At 41.3% G+C, this 20,632-nt stretch overlaps 2 protein-coding genes across 3 annotated transcripts; both read left to right on the top strand.

The window, feature by feature from the left end:
- Positions 1–3,945: 3,945 nt before the first annotated feature.
- On the top strand, positions 3,946–7,094 carry plekhb1 (pleckstrin homology domain containing B1). Of its 2 annotated transcripts, none has more exons than XM_021626112.2 (6): positions 3,946–4,134; positions 4,945–5,097; positions 5,435–5,537; positions 5,692–5,716; positions 5,898–5,979; positions 6,329–7,094. In XM_021626112.2, the coding sequence occupies exons 1-6, from the start codon at positions 4,098–4,100 to the stop codon at positions 6,460–6,462; spliced, it is 534 nt and encodes a 177-aa protein (XP_021481787.2). In that variant the 5' UTR covers positions 3,946–4,097; the 3' UTR covers positions 6,463–7,094. The 2 variants fall into 2 exon arrangements, with proteins under 2 accessions (XP_021481787.2, XP_021481786.2); XM_021626111.2 differs by having other exon boundaries at positions 5,692–5,731.
- Positions 7,095–13,106: 6,012 nt separating this feature from the next.
- LOC110537661 (histone H3.3A) lies at positions 13,107–18,722 on the top strand. Its single transcript, XM_021623872.2, has 4 exons — positions 13,107–13,471; positions 16,294–16,436; positions 16,895–17,048; positions 17,194–18,722. The coding sequence occupies exons 2-4, from the start codon at positions 16,309–16,311 to the stop codon at positions 17,320–17,322; spliced, it is 411 nt and encodes a 136-aa protein (XP_021479547.1). The 5' UTR covers positions 13,107–13,471; positions 16,294–16,308; the 3' UTR covers positions 17,323–18,722.
- The last annotated feature ends 1,910 nt before the right edge of the window (positions 18,723–20,632 follow it).

Genomic DNA, 20,632 nt, shown 5'->3' with positions numbered 1-20,632 from the left:
CATCATCATTAAGTTTGCAGACGACACAACAGTGGTAGGCCTGATCACTGACAACGATGAGATAGCCTATAGGGAGGAGGTCAGAGGCCTGGCCGTGTGGTGCCAGGATAACAACCTCTCCCTCAACGTGATCAAGACAAATTAGAGGATTGTGGACTACAGGAAAAAGAGGACCGAGCACGCCCCCATTCTCATCGACGGGGCTGTAGTGGAGCAGGTTGAGAGCTTCAAGTTCCTTGGTGCCCACATCACCAACAAACTATCATGATCCAAACACACCAAGACAGTCATGAAGAAGGCTTGACAAAGCCTATTCCCCCTCAGGAGACTGAAAAGATTTGGCATTGATCCTCAGATCCTCAAAAGGTTCTACAGCTGCACCATCGAAAGCATCTTGACTGGTTGCATCACTGCCGGTATGGCAACTGCTCAGCCTCCAACCGCAAGGCACTACAGAGGGTAGTGCATACGGCCCAGTACATCACTGGGGCCAAGCTGTCTGCCATCCAGGACCTCTATACTAGGCGGGTCAGAGGAAGGCCCTAAAAATTGTCAAAGACTCCAGCCACCCTAGACATACAGTTGAAGTCAGAAATGTACATACACTTAGGTTGGAGTCATTAAAACGCGTTTTCCACCACTCCACAAATTTCTTGTTAACAAACTATAGTTTTGGCAAGTCGGTTAGGACATCTACTTTGTGCATGACACAAGTAATTTTTCCTACAATTGTTTACAGACAGATTATTTCACTTATAATTCACTGTATCACAATTCCAGTGAGTCAGAAGTTTACATACACTAAGTTGACTGTGCCTTTAAACAGCTTGGACAATTCCAGAAAAGGATGTTATGGCTTTAGAAGCTTCTGATAGGCTCATTGACATCATTTGAGTCAATTGGAGGTGTTCCTGTGGATGTATTTCAAGGCTTACCTTCAAACTCAATGCCTCTTTGCTTGACATCAAGGGAAAATCAAAAGAAATCAGCCAAGACCTCAGAAAAAAATTGTAGACCTCCACAAGTCTGGTTCATCCTTGGGGGCAATTTCCAAATGCTTGAAGGTACCACGTTCATTTGTACAAACAATGGTACGCAAGTATAAACACCATGGGACCACGCAGCCGTTATACCGCTTAGGAAGGATACACGTTATATTTCCTAGAGATGAACGTACTTTGGTGCGAAAAGTGCAAATCAATCCCAGAACAACAGCAAAGGACCTTGTGAAGATGCTGGAGGAAATGGGTAGAAAAGTGACTATATCCACAGTAAAATGAGTCCTATATCGACACAACGTGAAAGGCCGCTCAGCAAGGAAGAAGCCACTGCTCCAAAACCGTAATAAAAAAGCGAGACTACGGTTTACAACTGCACATGGGGACACATATCGTACTTTTTGGAGAAATGTCCTATGGTCTGATGAAACAAAAATAGAACTGTTTGGCCATAATGACCATTGTTATGTTTGGAGGAAAAAGGGGGATGCTCGCAAGCCGAAGAACACCATCCCAACCGTGAAGCACGGGGGTGGCAGCATCATGTTGTGGGGGTGCTTTGCTGCAGGAGGGGCTGGTGCACTTCAGTCAGGAAGTTCAAGCTTGGTCGCAAATGGTCTTCCAAATGGTCTTCCAAATGGACAATTACCCCAATCATACTTACAAAGTTGTGGCAAAATGGCTTAAGGACAACAAAGTCAAGGTATTGGAGTGGCCATCACAAAGCCCTGACCTCAATCCCATAGAAAATTTGTGAGCAGAACTGAAAAAGGGTCTGCAAGCAAGGAGGCCTAGAAACTTGACTCAGTTACACCAGCTCTGTCAGGAGGAATGGGCCAAAATTCACCCAACTTATTGTGGGAAGCTTGTGGAAGGCTACCCAAAACGTTTGACCCAAGTTAAACAATTTAAAGACAATGCTACCAAATACTAATCGCATGTATGTAAACTTCTGACCCACTGGGACTGTGATGAAAGCAGAAATAAATCATTCTCGCTACCATTTTTCTGACATTTCACATTCTTAATTCAAAGTGGTGATCCTAACTGACCTAAGGCAGGGAATTTTTACTAGGATTACAAGACTGAGTTGAAATGTATTTGGCTAAGGTGTATGTAAACCTCCGACTTCAACTGTAGACTGTTCCCTCTGCTACCATACGGCAAGCAGTACCGGAGCATCAAGTCTAGCTACAAAAGGCTTCTTAACAGCTTCTACCCCTAAGCCATAAGACTCCTGAACAACCCCCCTGCTCCATCTTTTACGCTGCTGCTACTCTCTGATTATTATCTATGCATAGTCACTTTAGTTCTACCTCATGTACATATTACCTCAATTACCTCGACTAAACTGTGCCTTCGCACATTGACTCTGTACTGGTAACCCCTGTACATAGTCTCCACATTGACTCTGTACTGGTAACCCCTGTAAATAGCCTCCACATTGACTCCGTACTGGTAACCCCTGTATATAGCCTCCACATTGACTCTGTACTGGTAACCCCTGTATATAGCCTCCACATTGACTCTGTACTGGTAACCCCTGTATATAGCCTCCACATTGACTCTGTACTGGTAACCCCTGTATATAGCCTCGCTACTGTTATTTTACTGTTGCTCTTTTATTTTTATTTCTTACTTATCTACTTTCTACCTAACACATTTTTCTTAAAATTGCATTGTTGGTTAAAGGGCTTGTAAGAAAGCATTTCACTGTAAGGTGAAATACCTGTTGTATTTGGCACATGTGACAAATACAATTTTATTCGATATGTGCTTGTTTTTGCTGTTCTCCAAATAGCATTTTAGAGTTTTTAAATAGTGTAGGAATGTAATAAATGAGCTTCAACTTCCAGAAAATTCCTTGCAGTACATGAGCTTCAACTTCCCAAAATTCCCAGTTCCACCATGGCAGGGATGGACTATGTTATAGAGGCATTCATTGTGTACTATTACAGTATGATTAGTAATAATGCATCAATAAATACCTAATGTATGTATACTTCTATAAATACAGTTACTGATATTGTTTCTTACTTCTATAAATACAGTTATTGATATTGTTTAGCTAATTCTTATTGGCTATATCCAGATCATTCTAACCATCTCAAACTCAAACCCTCTATATAACGCACTGACCTGAGGCAGTGTCCATGATACAGGCAACAGAAATGAGGTCATCATTATACCTCCATGGGATTGGCTCACTTGGACAGAATAGACAGTCTTCTAGTAAGGTTTAAAATAGAGCCAAGGTGATTCCCTACTGAATCAATCTGATACTCCTTAGCATTTCCACTGGGTTCACGTCATATAATTGGCATCATGATTTCTTTCTCAGCAGACCCACATTTCTGCTTGTGAAAATACTTGGACAGCTTTCATAATGATATTAAAACAGTGACTCAAGAATACTCGGGTCACAAGGGCATCTGAGCTAAAACAGGAAGCAGAAATGGACTGGCCATAGGGCAGTTTGAGAAAATGCCAGATGGGCTGATCAAACTTTAGCCCAGTGGTCCGGTCAAAAAAAAAATGTATGCAGAAGGACCACTATTTGGCTAATAATGGGGGTTTAAGGAAAAAAGGTTCTCACCAGTGACCCAAAGAAACTGTAACAGTTATCTAATTCATGCAGGGATTAAGGTGTGTTAGTGTGGTATGCCTTTTTCACTACACACTATCAACATATGCAGTAGTCCAATAACCCTAGTTCCTAAAGGCAGATGAGATGATACATAAAATATAAATAGAGGCCAAGCAGAGTAAATAGAGGAGGAAGAAGAGGAGTTGGAGGAGATAGGAAGTGAGAACATTCCAGTCCGAGAGGGAAGAGGTAGATGAGTCAGGAGAAAAGGTGTGGCCAATCCAGGCCCACTAATCCCAAATGATCTAGTTTAGCCCCCGTCTCCGCCCCTCGCTCTCAGATTAGACGTGTGGGCCAGAATCAAAATAAAGGCACCGTATGTCCCTCTGTCTCTCTGCAGACAGCTCTTCAACCAAGAACAAACTCTCAACATACACAGGACAAACACTCCTGTCACAAACATATTATTTGGGGTGAGGAATTGTGTTGTGGACAGCTCACTGACCGTACCCATGGCTCTACTGAAGTCAGGCTGGCTCTGGAGACAGAGTGAGTACTGTAGCTTCAATGTCTCTCGAATAATGTCATGTTGTAGTCTAACCTAGTGTCTACATGTTTTGGTCTTGGATACAGCCTTAGCCTTTACAGGTACTATCTTTACCAAGTATAGACCTCAACGGCTCAACAAAGCATAAGAAGTTGTGTGGGGCACTAGTATAAGAGTGATATCAGCACTATATAGTACACTTTGAAAGACAGGTTAAGTGGCGTGTGAGGTCTGTAGTAATCTTTTCTCCCATTCGCAGTCCATGCCACTCACTCCAAAAACTGTTCTCCCATGTTCTTAAGACTGTTGATGCCATCAAGATCGATTGATTTTGACTTTTAAATAAGATCAGAATCATTCTAGAAGGTGAATGTTACGATGGTTGTGAAATTCCAATCCTCACTCTACTTGTGCAGCCTGGCCATAATCTAATGAGCGTTAGCGAATCAGTGACTCACACAGACAGGCCACAAGCCAACCACAACCGCCGGAGAAAAACAAAAACGGATTTAGAGCTTCAACCATATAAATAAAAAACACTTAAAATGGCTGTAGGTCTACCCACTGTGCTGAATTGAGACAGAATCTGGCTGACGGTGCATTTCAGTTCATGTGAATAAATGAAATAGCTGGAGCATTTCAGTATGTGGATAAATTAAATACAAGTATACACAGTTGTCAAATTCGACCTGACCGATTGAAAACTAGACATCATAAACTAACCCGAAATCTACTCTACTCCACTTCACACTCCATCTCCCCCTCCCTCTCTCCTTTCCTCCCTCCCTCTCTTCCTTACTTACTTCCTTCAGCCTCTATCCTAAAACACTGGAAGCTGAATTGGTGTGACCTGTGGATCGATGGAACCCTGGCCTTCTACAAGACGGACAGTAGGCGAGAATTTGAGCACCGAGTGGGCCTCAAGACCAGCTGTGTGAGCGTCAAGTCTGGCCTGGAGTGTGCAGGTGAGGAGGGAGTGTATGGAAAGATCGGGGTGTTCAACAGACAATGGATGCTTCCGAAATGGCAACCTATTCCCTGGGCTTATAGTGCACTACTTTTGACCAGAGTTTCTTAAGACATGCTGTATTCTTTATTACAGAAAGAACGTGGAGTCCAAATATCTTTATTGACCTACAAAAGATTTGTGACTTTGCTGTGGACCCAAATAAAGCATTGAAATGTACGGTGTCCATATTAGACTGACACAACACCAGTTTATACTGAGGCTGTCCTAATATGGACACCCTAATAATGTGTGTGTAAGTGTGTGTAACCCTAGCTGTCTCTGTTGTTGTGCAGGTCTCTCTCCCCCAGAGAACCACCCCAGGGAAAACCTGGTGGTGGTGCAGCTTAAAGACAGTACCACAGTGATCCTGTGTGCCAACAGTGAGGACGAGGCACTGTGAGTCTGTATTCTTTCTCTTTCCCTCACACACACACACACACACACACACACACACTCCCTCGGTTTTACAGTACACATTCTTTATTTCTCTCTCACTCTCTCTCTAATTCTCCCTTCCTTTCTTTCTCATTTTCTCATTCTGTTTTGGCAGAGCGTGGAAATTGACAATTCTAGAGGTGAGACAAAACCCAGTAAGTAACCCAGTATATTTCTACAACGTGCACCACTGAGTACTGTATCAATATATCCCATATCCATATACTCATAGCATACAGTATATGATCAATGTTTATTGGGATGCTCAGAGGACAGTCTTGTTTTATCCCTAGCCTTATCTTATCTTCTCATCCTTTTCAGTTTGTGTATGACCCGTATAATGACTCCTACCCGTCCGTCCCAATGGACGGCCACAACACCATCTACCTGGCTCCTGGATCAGGTAAAGACAACACACCCGAGCTCTGGGTCATATTCATTACTGCACACCGTAGCAAAACTTTTTGCAATAAAAAACTAAACATTGTTTATCACAAGTTCAGGTAGTCCCTCCCTGTTTCAATCCGTTTTCTTCCGTTTGGTGCCTAGTGAATACGACTGATGTCAGCAAGTAAACAGTGTGAATCTAGCAATCCTTTCCAAGACTCCCTGAAATCAGTTGTTGAGAAAACTATCCTGGTTATATCAAATCCGGAAATTCTTATAAAACACACTCATATATTCACCTATGCTCCTGTATACAGTAGTACACCATATATTAAGCATCCTGTCTCACCCTCCATCTCTCTCAGGTACCCACCACATACTGATCCAGAGAGACCCATACGATGGCATAGGAGAACAGGTGGCACTGGGGCTACTGGCTGGCATGGCGGCAGGCGCTGCTATGCGCTCCTTTCTCTGGATGCCCTTCTTTTTCTGCTGATATAGAAGACCTCTATAAGCAGGGAGGCACGGCTGGGAAACTCCCAGGCTCATATATGTAGGAGTGCTGCTGTAGGCATCACTCCTAAAAGTCTTATTTTCTTGTCATCCTTGAGTAAAAGTAATGATACCTTAATAGAAAAGGACTCAAGTAAAAGCGAAAGTCACCCAAGAAAATACTACTTGAGAAAGTCTAAAAGTATTTGGTTTTAAATATACTTAAGTATCAAAAGTAAAAGTAAAAGTATACATTATTTCAAATTCCTTATATTAAGCAAACCAGACTGCACAATAAAAAATAAAAAAAACTTTTATGGATAGCCAGGGGCACACTCCAAAAAATAAATAGTAAAGTACAGGTACTCCAAAACACTACTTAAGTAATACTTTAAAGTATTTTTACTTAAGTACTTTAGACCACTGCCATTGCAGAATATGGGTGCACGTGTTTGTGTGTGTGTGTATCATCATTTGTTGTACATTTGTCCTTAATGACATAGGCTAAATTCACACAGCATATTTAGTATGAATGTACAGTACCCGTCAAAAGTTTGGACACACCTACTCGTTCCAGGATTTTACTTTATTTTTACTATTTTCTACGTTGTGGAATAATAGTGAAGACATCAAAACTATGAAATAACACAAATGGAATCCTGTAGTAATCAAAAAAGTGTTAAACAAATCAAAATATATTTTATATTTGAGATTCTTCAAATTAGCTACCCTTTGCCTTGATGACAGCATTGCACACTCTTGTCATTTTCTCAACCAGCTTCATGAGGTAGTCACCTGGAATGCATTTCAATTAACAAGTCTGCCTTGTTAAAAGTAAATTTGTGGAATTTATTTCCTTCTTAATGCGTTTGAACCAATCAGTTGTGTTGTAACAAGGTAAGGGTGGTATCCAGAAGGAAGCCCTATTTGGTAAAAGACCAAGTCCATATTATGGCAAGAACAGCTCAAATAAGCAAGGAGAAACGACAGTCCATCATTCCTTTTAAGACATGGTCAGTCAATGACGAAAAGTTTCTTCAAGTGCAATCGCAAAAACCATCAAGCGCTATGTTGAAACTGGCTCTCTCATGAGGACCGCAACAGGAAAGGAAGACCCAGAGTGTCACGCCCTGACCTTAGAGATCCTTTATTCTCTATTTTGGTTAGTTCGAGGTGTGACTAGGGTGGGCTTTCTAGTTTCTTTATTTCTAGGTTGGCTTGGTATGGTTCCCAATCAGAGGCAGCTGTCTATCGTTGTCTCTGATTGGGGATCATATTTAGGCAGCTTTTTCCCACTTGTTTGTGTATAGTTGCCTTGAGCACTGCATAGCGTCACGTTCTTTTTGTTCTTTATTGGGGTTTTTTGCCGGTTCACGTAATAAAGATGATGAACCCAAACCACGCTGCATTTTGATCCGATTCTTACAACAACGTTCGTGACACAGAAATACCTCTGCTGCAGAGGATACGTTCATTAGAGTTAACTGCACCTCAGATTGCAGCCCAAATAAATGCTTCACCGAGTTCAACTAACAGACACATCTCAACATCAACTGTTCAGAGGAGACTGCGAGAATCAGGCCTTCATGGTCGAATTGCTTAGAAGAAACCACTACTAAAGGACACCAATAAGAAAAAGAGACTTGCTTGGGCCAAGAAATAATGTCAATGGACATTAGACCGGTGGAAATCTGTCCTTTAGTCTGAATCCAAATTTGAGATTTTGGTTACAACCGCCGTGTCTTTATGAGACACAGAGTAGGTGAACGGATGATCTCTGCATGTGTGGTTCCCATCGTGAAGCACGGAGGAGTAGGTGTGATGGTGTCGGTGTGCTTGCTGGTGACACTGTGATTTATTTAGAATTCAAGGCACACATAACCAGCATGGCTACCAAAGCATTCTGCAGTGATACGCCATCCCGTCTGGTTTGTGCTTAGTGGGACTAACATTTGTTTTTCAACAAGACAATGACCCAAACCAGGCTATGTAAGGGCTATTTGACCAAGAAGGAGAGTGATGGATTGCTGCATCAGATGACCTGGCCTCCACAATCACCTGACCTCAACCCAATTGAGATGGTTTGGGATGACTTGGACCGCAGAGCGAAGAGAAAGCAGCCAACAAGTGCTCAGCATATGTGGGAACTCCTTCAAGACTGTTGGAAAAGCATTCCTCATGAAGCTGGTTGAGAGAATGCCAAGCGTGTGCAAACGTGTCATCAAGGCAAAGGGTGGCTACTTTGAATAATCAAAAATATTCAAAATATTTTGATTTATTAACATTTTTTTGGTTACTACTGTACATGATTCCATCTGTGCTATTTCATAGTTGTGATGTCTTCACTATTATTCCACAATGTAGAAAATAGGAAAAAATAAGGAAAAACCCTTGAATGAGTAGGTGTGTCCAAACTTTTGACTGGTACTCTATATGAAACGTATACGTTATGCAACGTATATGAAAAACATAAATGACCCGACCTGCATATTCAGCTGCTTGAGGTTTATGGCACCCCACAGAACCCTTGACTGCAATACTTTTTTTACTTGAAACATTGAGGTGCAAACGCTGATTACATTTATTAACCTTAGATCCTTTACTTAATTTCAGGTACAGTTTTCCATTCACTATGTTTGAGTGCAATGCTGTTGTTACTTTCAAATTGAATAAAATAGTTTCAAAACCATGGCTATGAAAATGTATATAAGATGACAGAATACTTACTTGCATAATCATAATTCCTATGTGGAATATAAGGCTTTCATGAGAGTGCATCACTGTTGCCTGTATTCAGCCTGTCTGGTGATGGTGTTCCACAGTCCTTCATCTTCTTGGCTTTTCCTCCGTGTCTCTTTAGGGTAGCAGCTGTTTCTTTAATGATATAAAGCATAGAGAAATACAGTGCCTTGCGAAAGTATTCGGCCCCCTTGAACTTTGCAACCTTTTGCCACATTTCAGGCTTCAAACATAAAGATATAAAACTGTATTTTTTTGTGAAGAATCAACAACAAGTGGGACACAATCATGAAGTGGAACGACATTTATTGGATATTTCAAACTTTTTAAACAAGTCAAAAACTGAAAAATTGGGCGTGCAAAATTATTCAGCCCCTTTACTTTCAGTGCAGCAAACTCTCTCCAGAAGTTCAGTGAGGATCTCTGAATGATCCAATGTTGACCTAAATGACTAATGATGATAAATACAATCCACCTGTGTGTAATCAAGTCTCCGTATAAATGCACCTGCACTGTGATAGTCTCAGAGGTCCGTTAAAAGCGCAGAGAGCATCATGAAGAACAAGGAACACACCAGGCAGGTCCGAGATACTGTTGTGAAGAAGTTTAAAGCCGGATTTGGATACAAAAAGATTTCCCAAGCTTTAAACATCCCAAGGAGCACTGTGCAAGCGATAATATTGAAATGGAAGGAGTATCAGACCACTGCAAATCTACCAAGACCTGGCCGTCCCTCTAAACTTTCAGCTCATACAAGGAGAAGACTGATCAGAGATGCAGCCAAGAGGCCCATGATCACTCTGGATGAACTGCAGAGATCTACAGCTGAGGTGGGAGACTCTGTCCATAGGACAACAATCAGTCGTATATTGCACAAATCTGGCCTTTATGGAAGAGTGGCAAGAAGAAAGCCATTTCTTAAAAATATCCATAAAAAGTGTTGTTTAAAGTTTGCCACAAGCCACCTGGGAGACACACCAAACATGTGGAAGAAGGTGCTCTGGTCAGATGAAACCAAAATTGAACTTTTTGGCAACAATGCAAAACGTTATGTTTGGCGTAAAAGCAACACAGCTCATCACCCTGAACACACCATCCCCACTGTCAAACATGGTGGTGGCAGCATCATGGTTTGGGCCTGCTTTTCTTCAGCAAGGACAGGGAAGATGGTTAAAATTGATGGGAAGATGGATGGAGCCAAATACAGGACCATTCTGGAAGAAAACCTGATGGAGTCTGCAAAAGACCTGAGACTGGGACGGAGATTTGTCTTCCAACAAGACAATGATCCAAAACATAAAGCAAAATCTACAATGGAATGGTTCAAAAATAAACATGTCCAGGTGTTAGAATGGCCAAGTCAAAGTCCAGACCTGAATCCAATCGAGAATCTGTGGAAAGAACTGAAAACTGCTGTTCACAAATGCTCTCCATCCAACCTCACTGAGCTCGAGCTGTTTTGCAAGGAGGAATGGGAAAAAATGTCAGTCTCTCGATGTGCAAAACTGATAGAGACATACCCCAAGCGACTTACAGCTGTAATCGCAGCAAAAGGTGGCGCTACAAAGTATTAACTTAAGGGGGCTGAATAATTTTGCACGCCCAATTTTTCAGTTTTTGACTTGTTTAAAAAGTTTGAAATATCCAATAAATGTCGTTCCACTTCATGATTGTGTCCCACTTGTTGTTGATTCTTCACAAAAAAATAAAGTTTTATATCTTTATGTTTGAAGCCTGAAATGTGGCAAAAGGTCGCAAAGTTCAAGGGGGCCGAATACTTTCGCAAGGCACTGTATGTATCAAATACACGCCCCTACTTATATATTTGGACAGTGAAGTTAAAAAAGTTTAATTTGTCTCTATGCTCCAGCATTTTGGATTTCAGATCAAATGTTTTATATGAGGCACAGAATGTACAGAATGTCACCTTTTATTTGAGGGTATTTTCATATATATCTGTTTTATAGTTTAGAAATGAATGCACTTTATGTATCGCATTTGAAGGTGTCATAAGTATTTGAACCAAGTGCATTAAATGTAGTTCAAAGTTTAGTATTTGGTCACATATTCCTAGCATGCAATGACTAAATCAAGCTTGTGACTCTACAAACTTGTTGGAAGCATTTGCATTTGGTTTTGGTTGTTTCGGATTATGTTGTGCCCAATAGAAATGTATAGTAAATAATGCATTGGGTGATTTTGTAGTCAATTTTATTGTAAATAAGAATAGAATATGTTTCTGAACAACTTCAAATGGGGACTATATACATAAAAGGCTTTCATTTCTACGGTAAAACAAATATGTAAGAAAATACCCTCAAATAAAAGGTGACATTTTGTACTATAGCCATTGTATCTCATATCCAAAATGCTGAGAGAGCCGAATTAAAAGGTTTAGCTTCATTGTCCAAATAAATACATAGGGGAATACATGTATAATTTATTAGACATCAGTTGTAGCCTACACACTTGTCAATCAATCTATGTTGATGTAGTTTTTCTCCAAAACAATATTCACATGATGGTGAACTTCAGAGAAGCAGAAGCAAACCATACCACTAGAGGGAGACAGAGCACATGAAACCAACATCTAATGGTTTGCTCCTAGCAGAATTTTGCTAGCCTATGCGAATGTCTGTGCCTCGCATACTCCCCTAAAAGACCTTCACTTGAAATATTAGAAACAAGCGGCAATATTTACAAATATTTTAAAACTGAATTCAAAAGCCTATTAAACTCTGCTTGTTCATGTGGTTTTTAGCATTGAGTCATAAATCAAGTCTGACCCTTCTACACCATGCCTTTCCACCATAAAAAATAAACCATCCTACAAAATCAAGTGTTATTTTTTGTTTGAATTAAATGTCAGTGGTTACAACTTCTTAATAACACTGTAATTCAGTGATCCAATTCATCACACACAATGGGAAGGCTGTTTTAAAGCAGACCTACAGTAAGGCAAATTAATATAATTATTTACTTAATCTCTAAACGATAAAATTATATTTTTTTTATGAAGCTCTCAAATCAGCCATGATTAATCAACAAAACCTTAAATTATCCTTGATTTTCACTTTAAATGTCCATGACACTCACTTTGATGGTCAATGACACCAATCTGTGCCTCTCTCCTTTTTTCTTAACCCTTTCCCAGATTGTGTGGTTGTTTTGTTAGGGTTGCGCCAATTCAAATCTGCTATCTGGATAAGTATGACACTGAGTCACCGATTGTATACTATGTATTTTTTATTAGCTAAGCAATAAGTGGTAAATGCAATTTTCGTATATACGGGCTCTCTGTCCCACCTCACAGGGCAAAACAGAGAACTAACTTGTTCCTGACAAAGATATTATAGATATACTCTTACAGAGGTAGTTCCTGCTTCCGAGCCGGCCTGTCAGAGTAGAGACTGGGTGTGGTTTAGACTCACCCAGCCTATCGTTGATTGTTGGCTCAGAGGCTGGTCCCAGCGCCCTAAGCGCTTCAGCGGTCAGTCATTGTAGCTGTGTAGAATATACTGTTAGCAGGCACCTGGCTCCTGTTATCTAACAAAAGACCGTTTGTTCTCGCAACACTACGTTCTGAATGTGCCCCCCCCCAACTCATTGCACAGGTCCTGTCTTCATGTTATTCTGTATTTTTCCATCATGAGAAAAGCCTCAATGTCTCAAGTCAGCAATGTTGCATAACACATACATCCACACAAGCCAACAGCAGATAATATTCAATCACATATATGGTAACTGCTATATTGCATAACACAGAATCCTCATAGTTTTGAATATATTGTATTTGCTTAATAAATTGTTAGCTAACTTTTATATGCCAGCTGATGCCTTATTGCATAATATAGGCCTACGTACATGTTTTAGCCTACAAATAAATGTAGGCTGTTGCAGTGAAAGAGGAGACTGCCTCTTTGGCATAGCACACGCTGTTGGAAAAGCAGACAGATAAAACTGTGGTTACTACCATATTCTTTCTTTAGGGTATTTAGGGTCTTTAGGGTATTTCTTATTATATTACTTCACATTGATAGACAATTCACTAGAAAGCAATGCAAATGTTCCTTTCAGGGAAAGATTCGATCATCAGAAAACGGTGTTTACAAAAATGAAACACGTTGCATTATGGGAGTAGAATGATTGACACGGCAGCCATTTTCCTGCTGGACGCCGTGTTCCCACCATTGTGTGAGAGATAGTAAATACTGAAACTGCTAGACAACCATAACATTTATTTCCTTGCGAAAAAACATTTATATTCACGTCAGGTAAGTGGCATATTTTAGCATGTTGTTTTGTCTAAAACATTTAGCCACATTTTTATATAAGTTTTAGATTGGTTAAACTTCATTTTATTTCAAAATATCCTTCCATTCCGTCGGTGTAGAAATGGAAAAGCGACTGCCGCGATGCCAGAGGCTTTCTACTTCCACTGGCGGAAGCAGATATAAAATTCTGATCCAATTTCATGTATAGTTTTACTTCGCTTGTACGGTGTAAACAAACATTCACATACAACTCAAAGCAACTTTTTGGATAGCTACAGTTGTCTACTTTGATGTTTTAATACTCTTAGTCCTGAATTTTGCTTTGTTTTTATTAGATTTTTCAAAGTTCATGTCCCGCTCTTTGCCAGTACATTGGTAGACTATTCGATTGCCTCTTCATCTGCGGCCATAATCTTGCGGTTAGAGGCGGCACAATGGTTTGTGGACCCATCCCTACGTTCTAAGTAGTGTATCTTGATTGGTCGACAGCGAGAAAAATGCCCACTGGATTGGATGTTTTTCGATAGGCGATCTGCATACTAGTTTGATTGGTTGGGCAGTATCTGAGTGTTCACGGGTAGGATACTGGCTCAGAGAAATAGATTTCCATGACTGGCCCACTGTTGCTGTAGCATTGCAGCTGTTCAGCAAAATAGAAAGTTGTCATAACAGAGTAGTACTCCAGATGGAACCATTTCAATCATAATTTCTCCATAATAGCAACATACTAGTTAGTCTGATTAATCAGGCTGTAATACACAATAAATTGGTATATAAACTTGAGACATTTGTTTGCAAAAAAATCAGCTAAATATCCCTTACAAGCCAGAATGTTTAATGAATTTACAATTACTATACCGGTTGTACGTGTGGTTTGGCCTTTTGCTGCTCAAAATTTCAGACAAAATATCCACGGGAAAGTATTGTTTACCTGACTTTTTAAGAGAGCTTGTAGGTACAGTGCATTCTGAAAGTATTCAGACGCCTTGACTTTTTCCACATTTTGTTACGTTGCAGCCTTATTCTAAAATGGATTAAATAAATAAGTCCTCATCAATCTACACACAATACCCCATAATGACAAAGCGAGAATGTATTTTTAGACATTTTTGCAAATTTATTAGAAATAGAAAAACAGATACCTTGAGTATTCAGACCCTTTGCTATGAGACTCGAAATTAAGCTCAGGTGCATCCTGTTTCTATTGATAATCCTTGAGATGTTTCTACAACTTAATTGGAGTCCACCTGTAGTAAATTAAATTGATTGGGCATGATTTGGAAAGGCACACACCTGTCTATATAAGGTCCCACAGTTGACTGTGCATGTCAGAGCAAAAACCAAGTTGTGAGGTTGAAAACATTGTCTGGAGAGCGCTGAGACAGGATTGTGGCAAGGCACAGATCTGGGGAAGGGTAACAAAAATGTCTGCAGCATTAAAGGTCCCCAAGAACACAGTGGCCTCCATCATTCTTAAATGGAAGAAATTTGGAACCACCTAGAGCTGGCTCCCCAGCCAGGTTCAATATCCAATACAAAACAAGATTCTCTGCTCTGAGGAAACCAAGATTGAACTCTTTGGCCTGAATGCCAAGCATCACGTCTGGAAGAAACCTTGCACCATCCCTACAGTAAAGCATGGTGGTGGCAGCATTCTGCTGTGGGGATGTTTTTCCAGCGTCGGGGACAGGGAAACTACTCAGGATCGAGGGAAAGATGAACGGAACAAAATACATAGAGATCCTTGATGAAATCCTGTTCCAGAGTGCTCAGGACCTCAGACTGAGGCAATGGTTCACCTTCCAACAGGACAACGACCCTAAGCACAGAGCCAAGACAACGCAGGAGTGGCTACGGGATAAGCCTCTGAATGTCCTTGAGTGGACCAGCCAGAGCCCAGACTTGAACCCGATCGAACATCTCTGGAGAGACCTGACAGAGCTTGAGAGGATCTGCAAAGAAGAATGGGAGAAACTCCCCAAATACAGGTGTGCTAAGCTTGTAGCGTCATACCAAAGAAGACTCAAGGCTGTAATCGCTGCCAAAGGTGCTTCAACAAAGTACTGAGTATAGTCTGAATACTTTTTTTTTCTTTTTTTTTCTTTTTGTATTTTTTGTTGTATTTTTTTGTTATTGCAAATTTGCAAAAATGCCCCAAAATGTTTTTGCTTTGTCATTATGCGTGTAGATTGATAAAGGGTAGAAAACGATAAACATTTAATCCATTTTAGAATAAGGCTGCAAAATAACAAAATGTGGAAAAAGTCCAGGGGTCTGAATACTTTGCGAACGCGCCCTATATTTGTTTGGGACTTAGGTAAAGTTTTATGATTTTTTTTTTCCATCAGTACCTATTGAAGCAAGCATGACATGACAAAGAAACTTGTATATTCTGAATCAGGGGAGGATGGAGAACGATCTTTTTTAATTTTTTAAAATTCAATTTCCAATATAAAACAAACTGCCTAGGTACTGAACCATAAACCAGCTCTCTAAAAAGTCAGGTTAGCAATACTTTCCTATGGATGTTTTTTCTCATTTTGAGTAGCAGAAGGACAAACCGCACAGACAACTGGTACAGTAAGTTTAAATGTATTGTTATTTAACATTCTGGCTCGTAAGGAACATTTACAAGATTTTCCACACAAATGTATCAGGCTGTATATTCCAATGAATTGTGTATTAGTCTGATTAATCAGACTAGTACGCTTAACACTTGGAAAAATTGTATTTCAATATATTTGCAACTCACAGAATGTGTATAACAGAGCGTTGTTGACACATTCAACGCGTTTCCAATGTGGTTTTTCCTGTCTTTCAAGTATAACTAACTCGTCATGGCTCGTACCAAGCAGACCGCCCGTAAATCCACTGGAGGAAAGGCTCCACGTAAGCAGCTGGCCACCAAGGCTGCCCGCAAGAGTGCGCCGTCCACCGGTGGGGTCAAGAAGCCCCATCGTTACAGGTAAAGCATCGGTTCACCCCTAGAAATAAAAGTTTGTGTTCACCATTGAAAGTACACACGTGGATACAGCCCTATTATGACATGTAGAGCTTGTGTGAAACCACACAGGTGCTACCAATCCATATTGTTATGGAAATGACTTGACAATCCTATAAGTCCCTGTGTGTCCGAAATGCCACCCTATTTCCTATATAGCGCACTACTTTTGACCAGGACACATAGGAAATAGGGGGACATTTCAGACGCAGACACTGTTTTCAATTAGCCGTTCAACAAGCCTTATAACTAAGCAGTGACTGCTGGTAAACGGTCGTCACCATTCAGTGTTTACCATGGCCAGAAACAACCAGGGCAGTAGCATTCAGCATGGGGATATGAGCAGTGAAGTACTATAGTAAAAGAGAAAAGAATATAATGACTTTTTCCCCCTAGTCATACTGACAGTGTGTTGGTTCCAGGCCCGGCACTGTGGCGCTCCGTGAGATCCGTCGGTACCAGAAGTCCACTGAGCTGCTTATCCGCAAGCTGCCCTTCCAGCGCCTGGTGAGGGAGATTGCTCAGGACTTCAAGACCGACCTGCGCTTTCAGAGCGCCGCCATCGGAGCACTTCAGGTCAGTGGCTGTGTGTGAGTGAAGCTCTGTTCCTCCTAACCCAGATCATGTCCTAATTGGCCTATACACATCTCAAAATTCCTATTTTTGTGCTGACCCACTGTTCACCATGCGTGTGTGTGTGTGAAAATGATTCTGTCTGCAGGAGGCGAGCGAGGCATACCTGGTGGGTCTGTTTGAGGACACCAACCTGTGCGCCATCCATGCCAAGCGTGTCACCATCATGCCCAAAGACATCCAGCTGGCACGCCGCATCCGTGGAGAGCGTGCTTAGATGCTGTCCTTTCTTTTCTCCAATGTTTCAGCTCTATTCTCTTTTTTTCTTTACCTCTAACTGTCCTCACCTTCACTCTCTCGTTCCCCCCGCCCTTCCATCTCTCTCCTCAGCCCCCTCTCGCTGTATTCTTATTGGTAGACTTTAGAGTAACAGTGATTATGATGAGATAGAAATGTGTTTGAAAAGTCTCGTCTCTCATAGTTTTTGTCTTCAGCAGATGCTATAGGGTATCTTTTTTGTGCATGTAGTAGGAGTCGCTGATCAGACAAATACACACACATGCTTAGAACCATGCATTCTCAGCTCTCCTACAACAAAACCACTCTGATTGACCAGGGGAGATATCAGGCATGTGTGTGTGTTTTGCGACAGGCGTCGGGTTTCTGCAACACTCACACACACACACACACACGGGGGCAGACCATAGGGGTGTCGCCCGGGGCTAGTCTGCTTAAGGGGAGTGGCAACTTCCACAGCAGGGTGCTACTTAAACTAACCCCAGGGCCTCTGCCCTGTCTGCCCACCTCCCATTCTCACCCACTTCCTGCTCCATCCTCTACACCTGATCTGGGGTACTCTCCCCATGCACCCTCCTGCCCACCACAGCCAGACCCCTTCCCCGCCTACTCCCCTGATCCCTATCCAGCCCTTCCACACTCTCCTGCCCCTCTAAATTGATGGTTGGGGGGTGGTTGTCTGTGGAGCGCCATTAGTCTGTTGGTGTGAGAGCTCTGATCAGCCAAGCAAATTGTATTCAAAGGCAAACGAGTATCTCTTCTTGGCTACTTAATTTTTTGTATTATTATTACTATCATTGTGGATATGGTGTCATTAAAAAATATATATATAATTCATACATTTTCTTTTTACAACTGCCAGAGATGTCAAAATAGGAATAAGGAGAAAAAAAGTGATTGATGTTTTCAGACATGGGAAACTCTTGTTTTTACAGAATTATTTTTAAACCAATCAGGAAGAGCTCTGTTTCATAAGCGAGCTCCTGTTCCAATGGCAGCCACACGGGGCCGATATATACCAGCCGCCTTCCTATTTCGTTTCTCACTATCAGTTTGTCATTATCCATGATGCTACTCTCAATCTCTTTACCTGATCTCTGTCTCTTAAGATGAGCATTAGAGTTGTCACATCTGTATAAATTGACTTTGTAGTAGCAAGAGTTACTCTGCACGTTTGGGTTCTTTTCTGTTGCTCTCACGTCTCTAGCTCTGACGATAGAATCTGTCCTTTTCCTCGAAATTTGTGATACACAATATAACCTCATGTTTGTTTTCTTATTTTTTCTTATTCCTCCAGATTTTCAGATGTTTAAATAAGCTGATGTTTGTATTTTCCAAATTTCTCATATTATGGTGGTAATAAATAGATATCCAAATGGGTGTCTTTGTCCGTTTCCTTTTCTACAAATGTTTCGCTCTTTACTTGTTGTGTGCGTAGTCTAAGAGATGTAGGGTTTTGATTGATGAAACATTCCGGTGAGCTACCCATTTTGATTTGAAAGAATATGACTTATAAATGCAACTAGATTACCGATGGGAACCTTTTGGTGGGGGCCACAAAAAATCTGAAGTCATTGAGGGACTGGGGTTGCTCACATGTCTGTATACCCACATGTGCATCATGCAATTCTACTAATTTTGCTATGGGGCAGAGAGGAAATAACTTTTTTAGAGCTAATTTCCTGTGATTCTACACATTTTGCCATAAACTGGAGAGAAATGTTTGCAGTTTTTAATATCTGAGTGAGACTGACAGGGCTCCCAAGTGGCGCAGCGGTCTAAGGCACTGCATCTCAGTGCTAGAGGCGTCACTACAGACCCTGGTTTCATTCCAGGCTGTATCACAACCTGCCGTGATTAGGAGTCCCATAGGGTGGCGCACAATTGGCCAAGCGTCGTCCGGTTTAGTGTTTGGCCGGGGTAGGCCGTTATTGCATATAAGAATATGTTCTTAACTGACTTGCCTAGTTAAATAAAAACAATCAATGTGGAAACCCTTGGCTGATAATTCAACCATGATTACTAAATTTAGATACCTGACCGCTAGACTTATTTACCAATCTAAAAAATGTTAACTGACATGGGCTAATTGAGTGACTAGCAGTGACTCACATAAGAGAAACTTGCCGATTTCCCCCTCAGCAAACATAGAACATTTGGCATGGGTCCTGAGATCCTCAAAAGGTTCTACAGCTGCAACATCAAGAGCATCCTGACCGGTTGCATCACTGCCTGGTATGGCAATTGCTCGGCCTCCGACCGTAAGGCACTTCAGAGGGTAGTGCTAATGGCCCAGTATATCACTGGGGCAAAGCTGCCTGCCATCCAGGACCTCTACACCAGGCAGTGTCGGAAGAAGGCCCTAAAAATTGTCAAAGACCCCAGCCACCCTAGTCATAGACTGTTCTCTCTACTACCACATGGCAAGCTGTACCGGAGTGCCAAGTCTAGGACAAAAAGGCTTCTCAACAGTTTTTACCCCCAAGCCATAAGACTCCTGAACAGGTAACCAAATGGTTACCCGGACTATTTGCATTGTGTGCCTCCCCCTCTATCTTGCAACAGTAAGTTGAGACCCCGAATGAGTGCCTTCGAAAGGGGTGCGGTCCGCCGGCAGACAGTTGCCCATCCCTGCCCTGTCGTATCCAAAAAACTAAGGAGCTAGAACTCAAATGTTTGTTTTTGCAGGCACTGAGTTACTCTGCAGCAATGTTCCTATCTTTGCCAATAAGGCAAAGCAAACAAATGATATACAGCTTGAAATCATGTTTTTGAAAGTAATGTTGCTCTCATGGAATGTCATTCCTAAAGCACAATAGAAACCAATTGCTTTTTGCATGTGAATATGCATTGCAATCCTATGCTCCTTGCTTACACTTTTGTTAGTGGCCCACTCCAAGAGGAATTGTCGAAAATGTGCTATATAGCAGTGTAAGATAGCGAATCCCAAGTTAGATTAGGTTGTCAGAGCTTTGTAAATGTATTTATTTTTGTTACATCATCAGAGATCTGTGTGCGTAGGTAGACATGCCTGTTTTCTTTCCTAGTTCCTCTTACAATGCCTGACCAGAGGGGTAAGAAGTTGAACAGCAGTAGATTTGGCACAGTTTGTACTGCGCTACAGTTCCACCAACTAGTAGGGATATATAGTTGCCAAAAGTTTCCAAACGTGCGGTGGAAAATGAAAATGAGTGTTTCTGAAGTTAAAATAGTATCTCTCTGTTTTGGACAGTTTTTTTCCATCAGTTTCTTGCTTAGTGAACACGACCCAGGTAGCCTATGTTTATTTC

Source organism: Oncorhynchus mykiss, chromosome 12, assembly GCF_013265735.2.
Source record: "Oncorhynchus mykiss isolate Arlee chromosome 12, USDA_OmykA_1.1, whole genome shotgun sequence".
Taxonomy (NCBI): domain Eukaryota; kingdom Metazoa; phylum Chordata; class Actinopteri; order Salmoniformes; family Salmonidae; genus Oncorhynchus; species Oncorhynchus mykiss.
The sequence above is the reverse complement of the archived record's forward strand: the minus strand, read 5'-3'. Positions and strand labels throughout refer to the sequence as shown.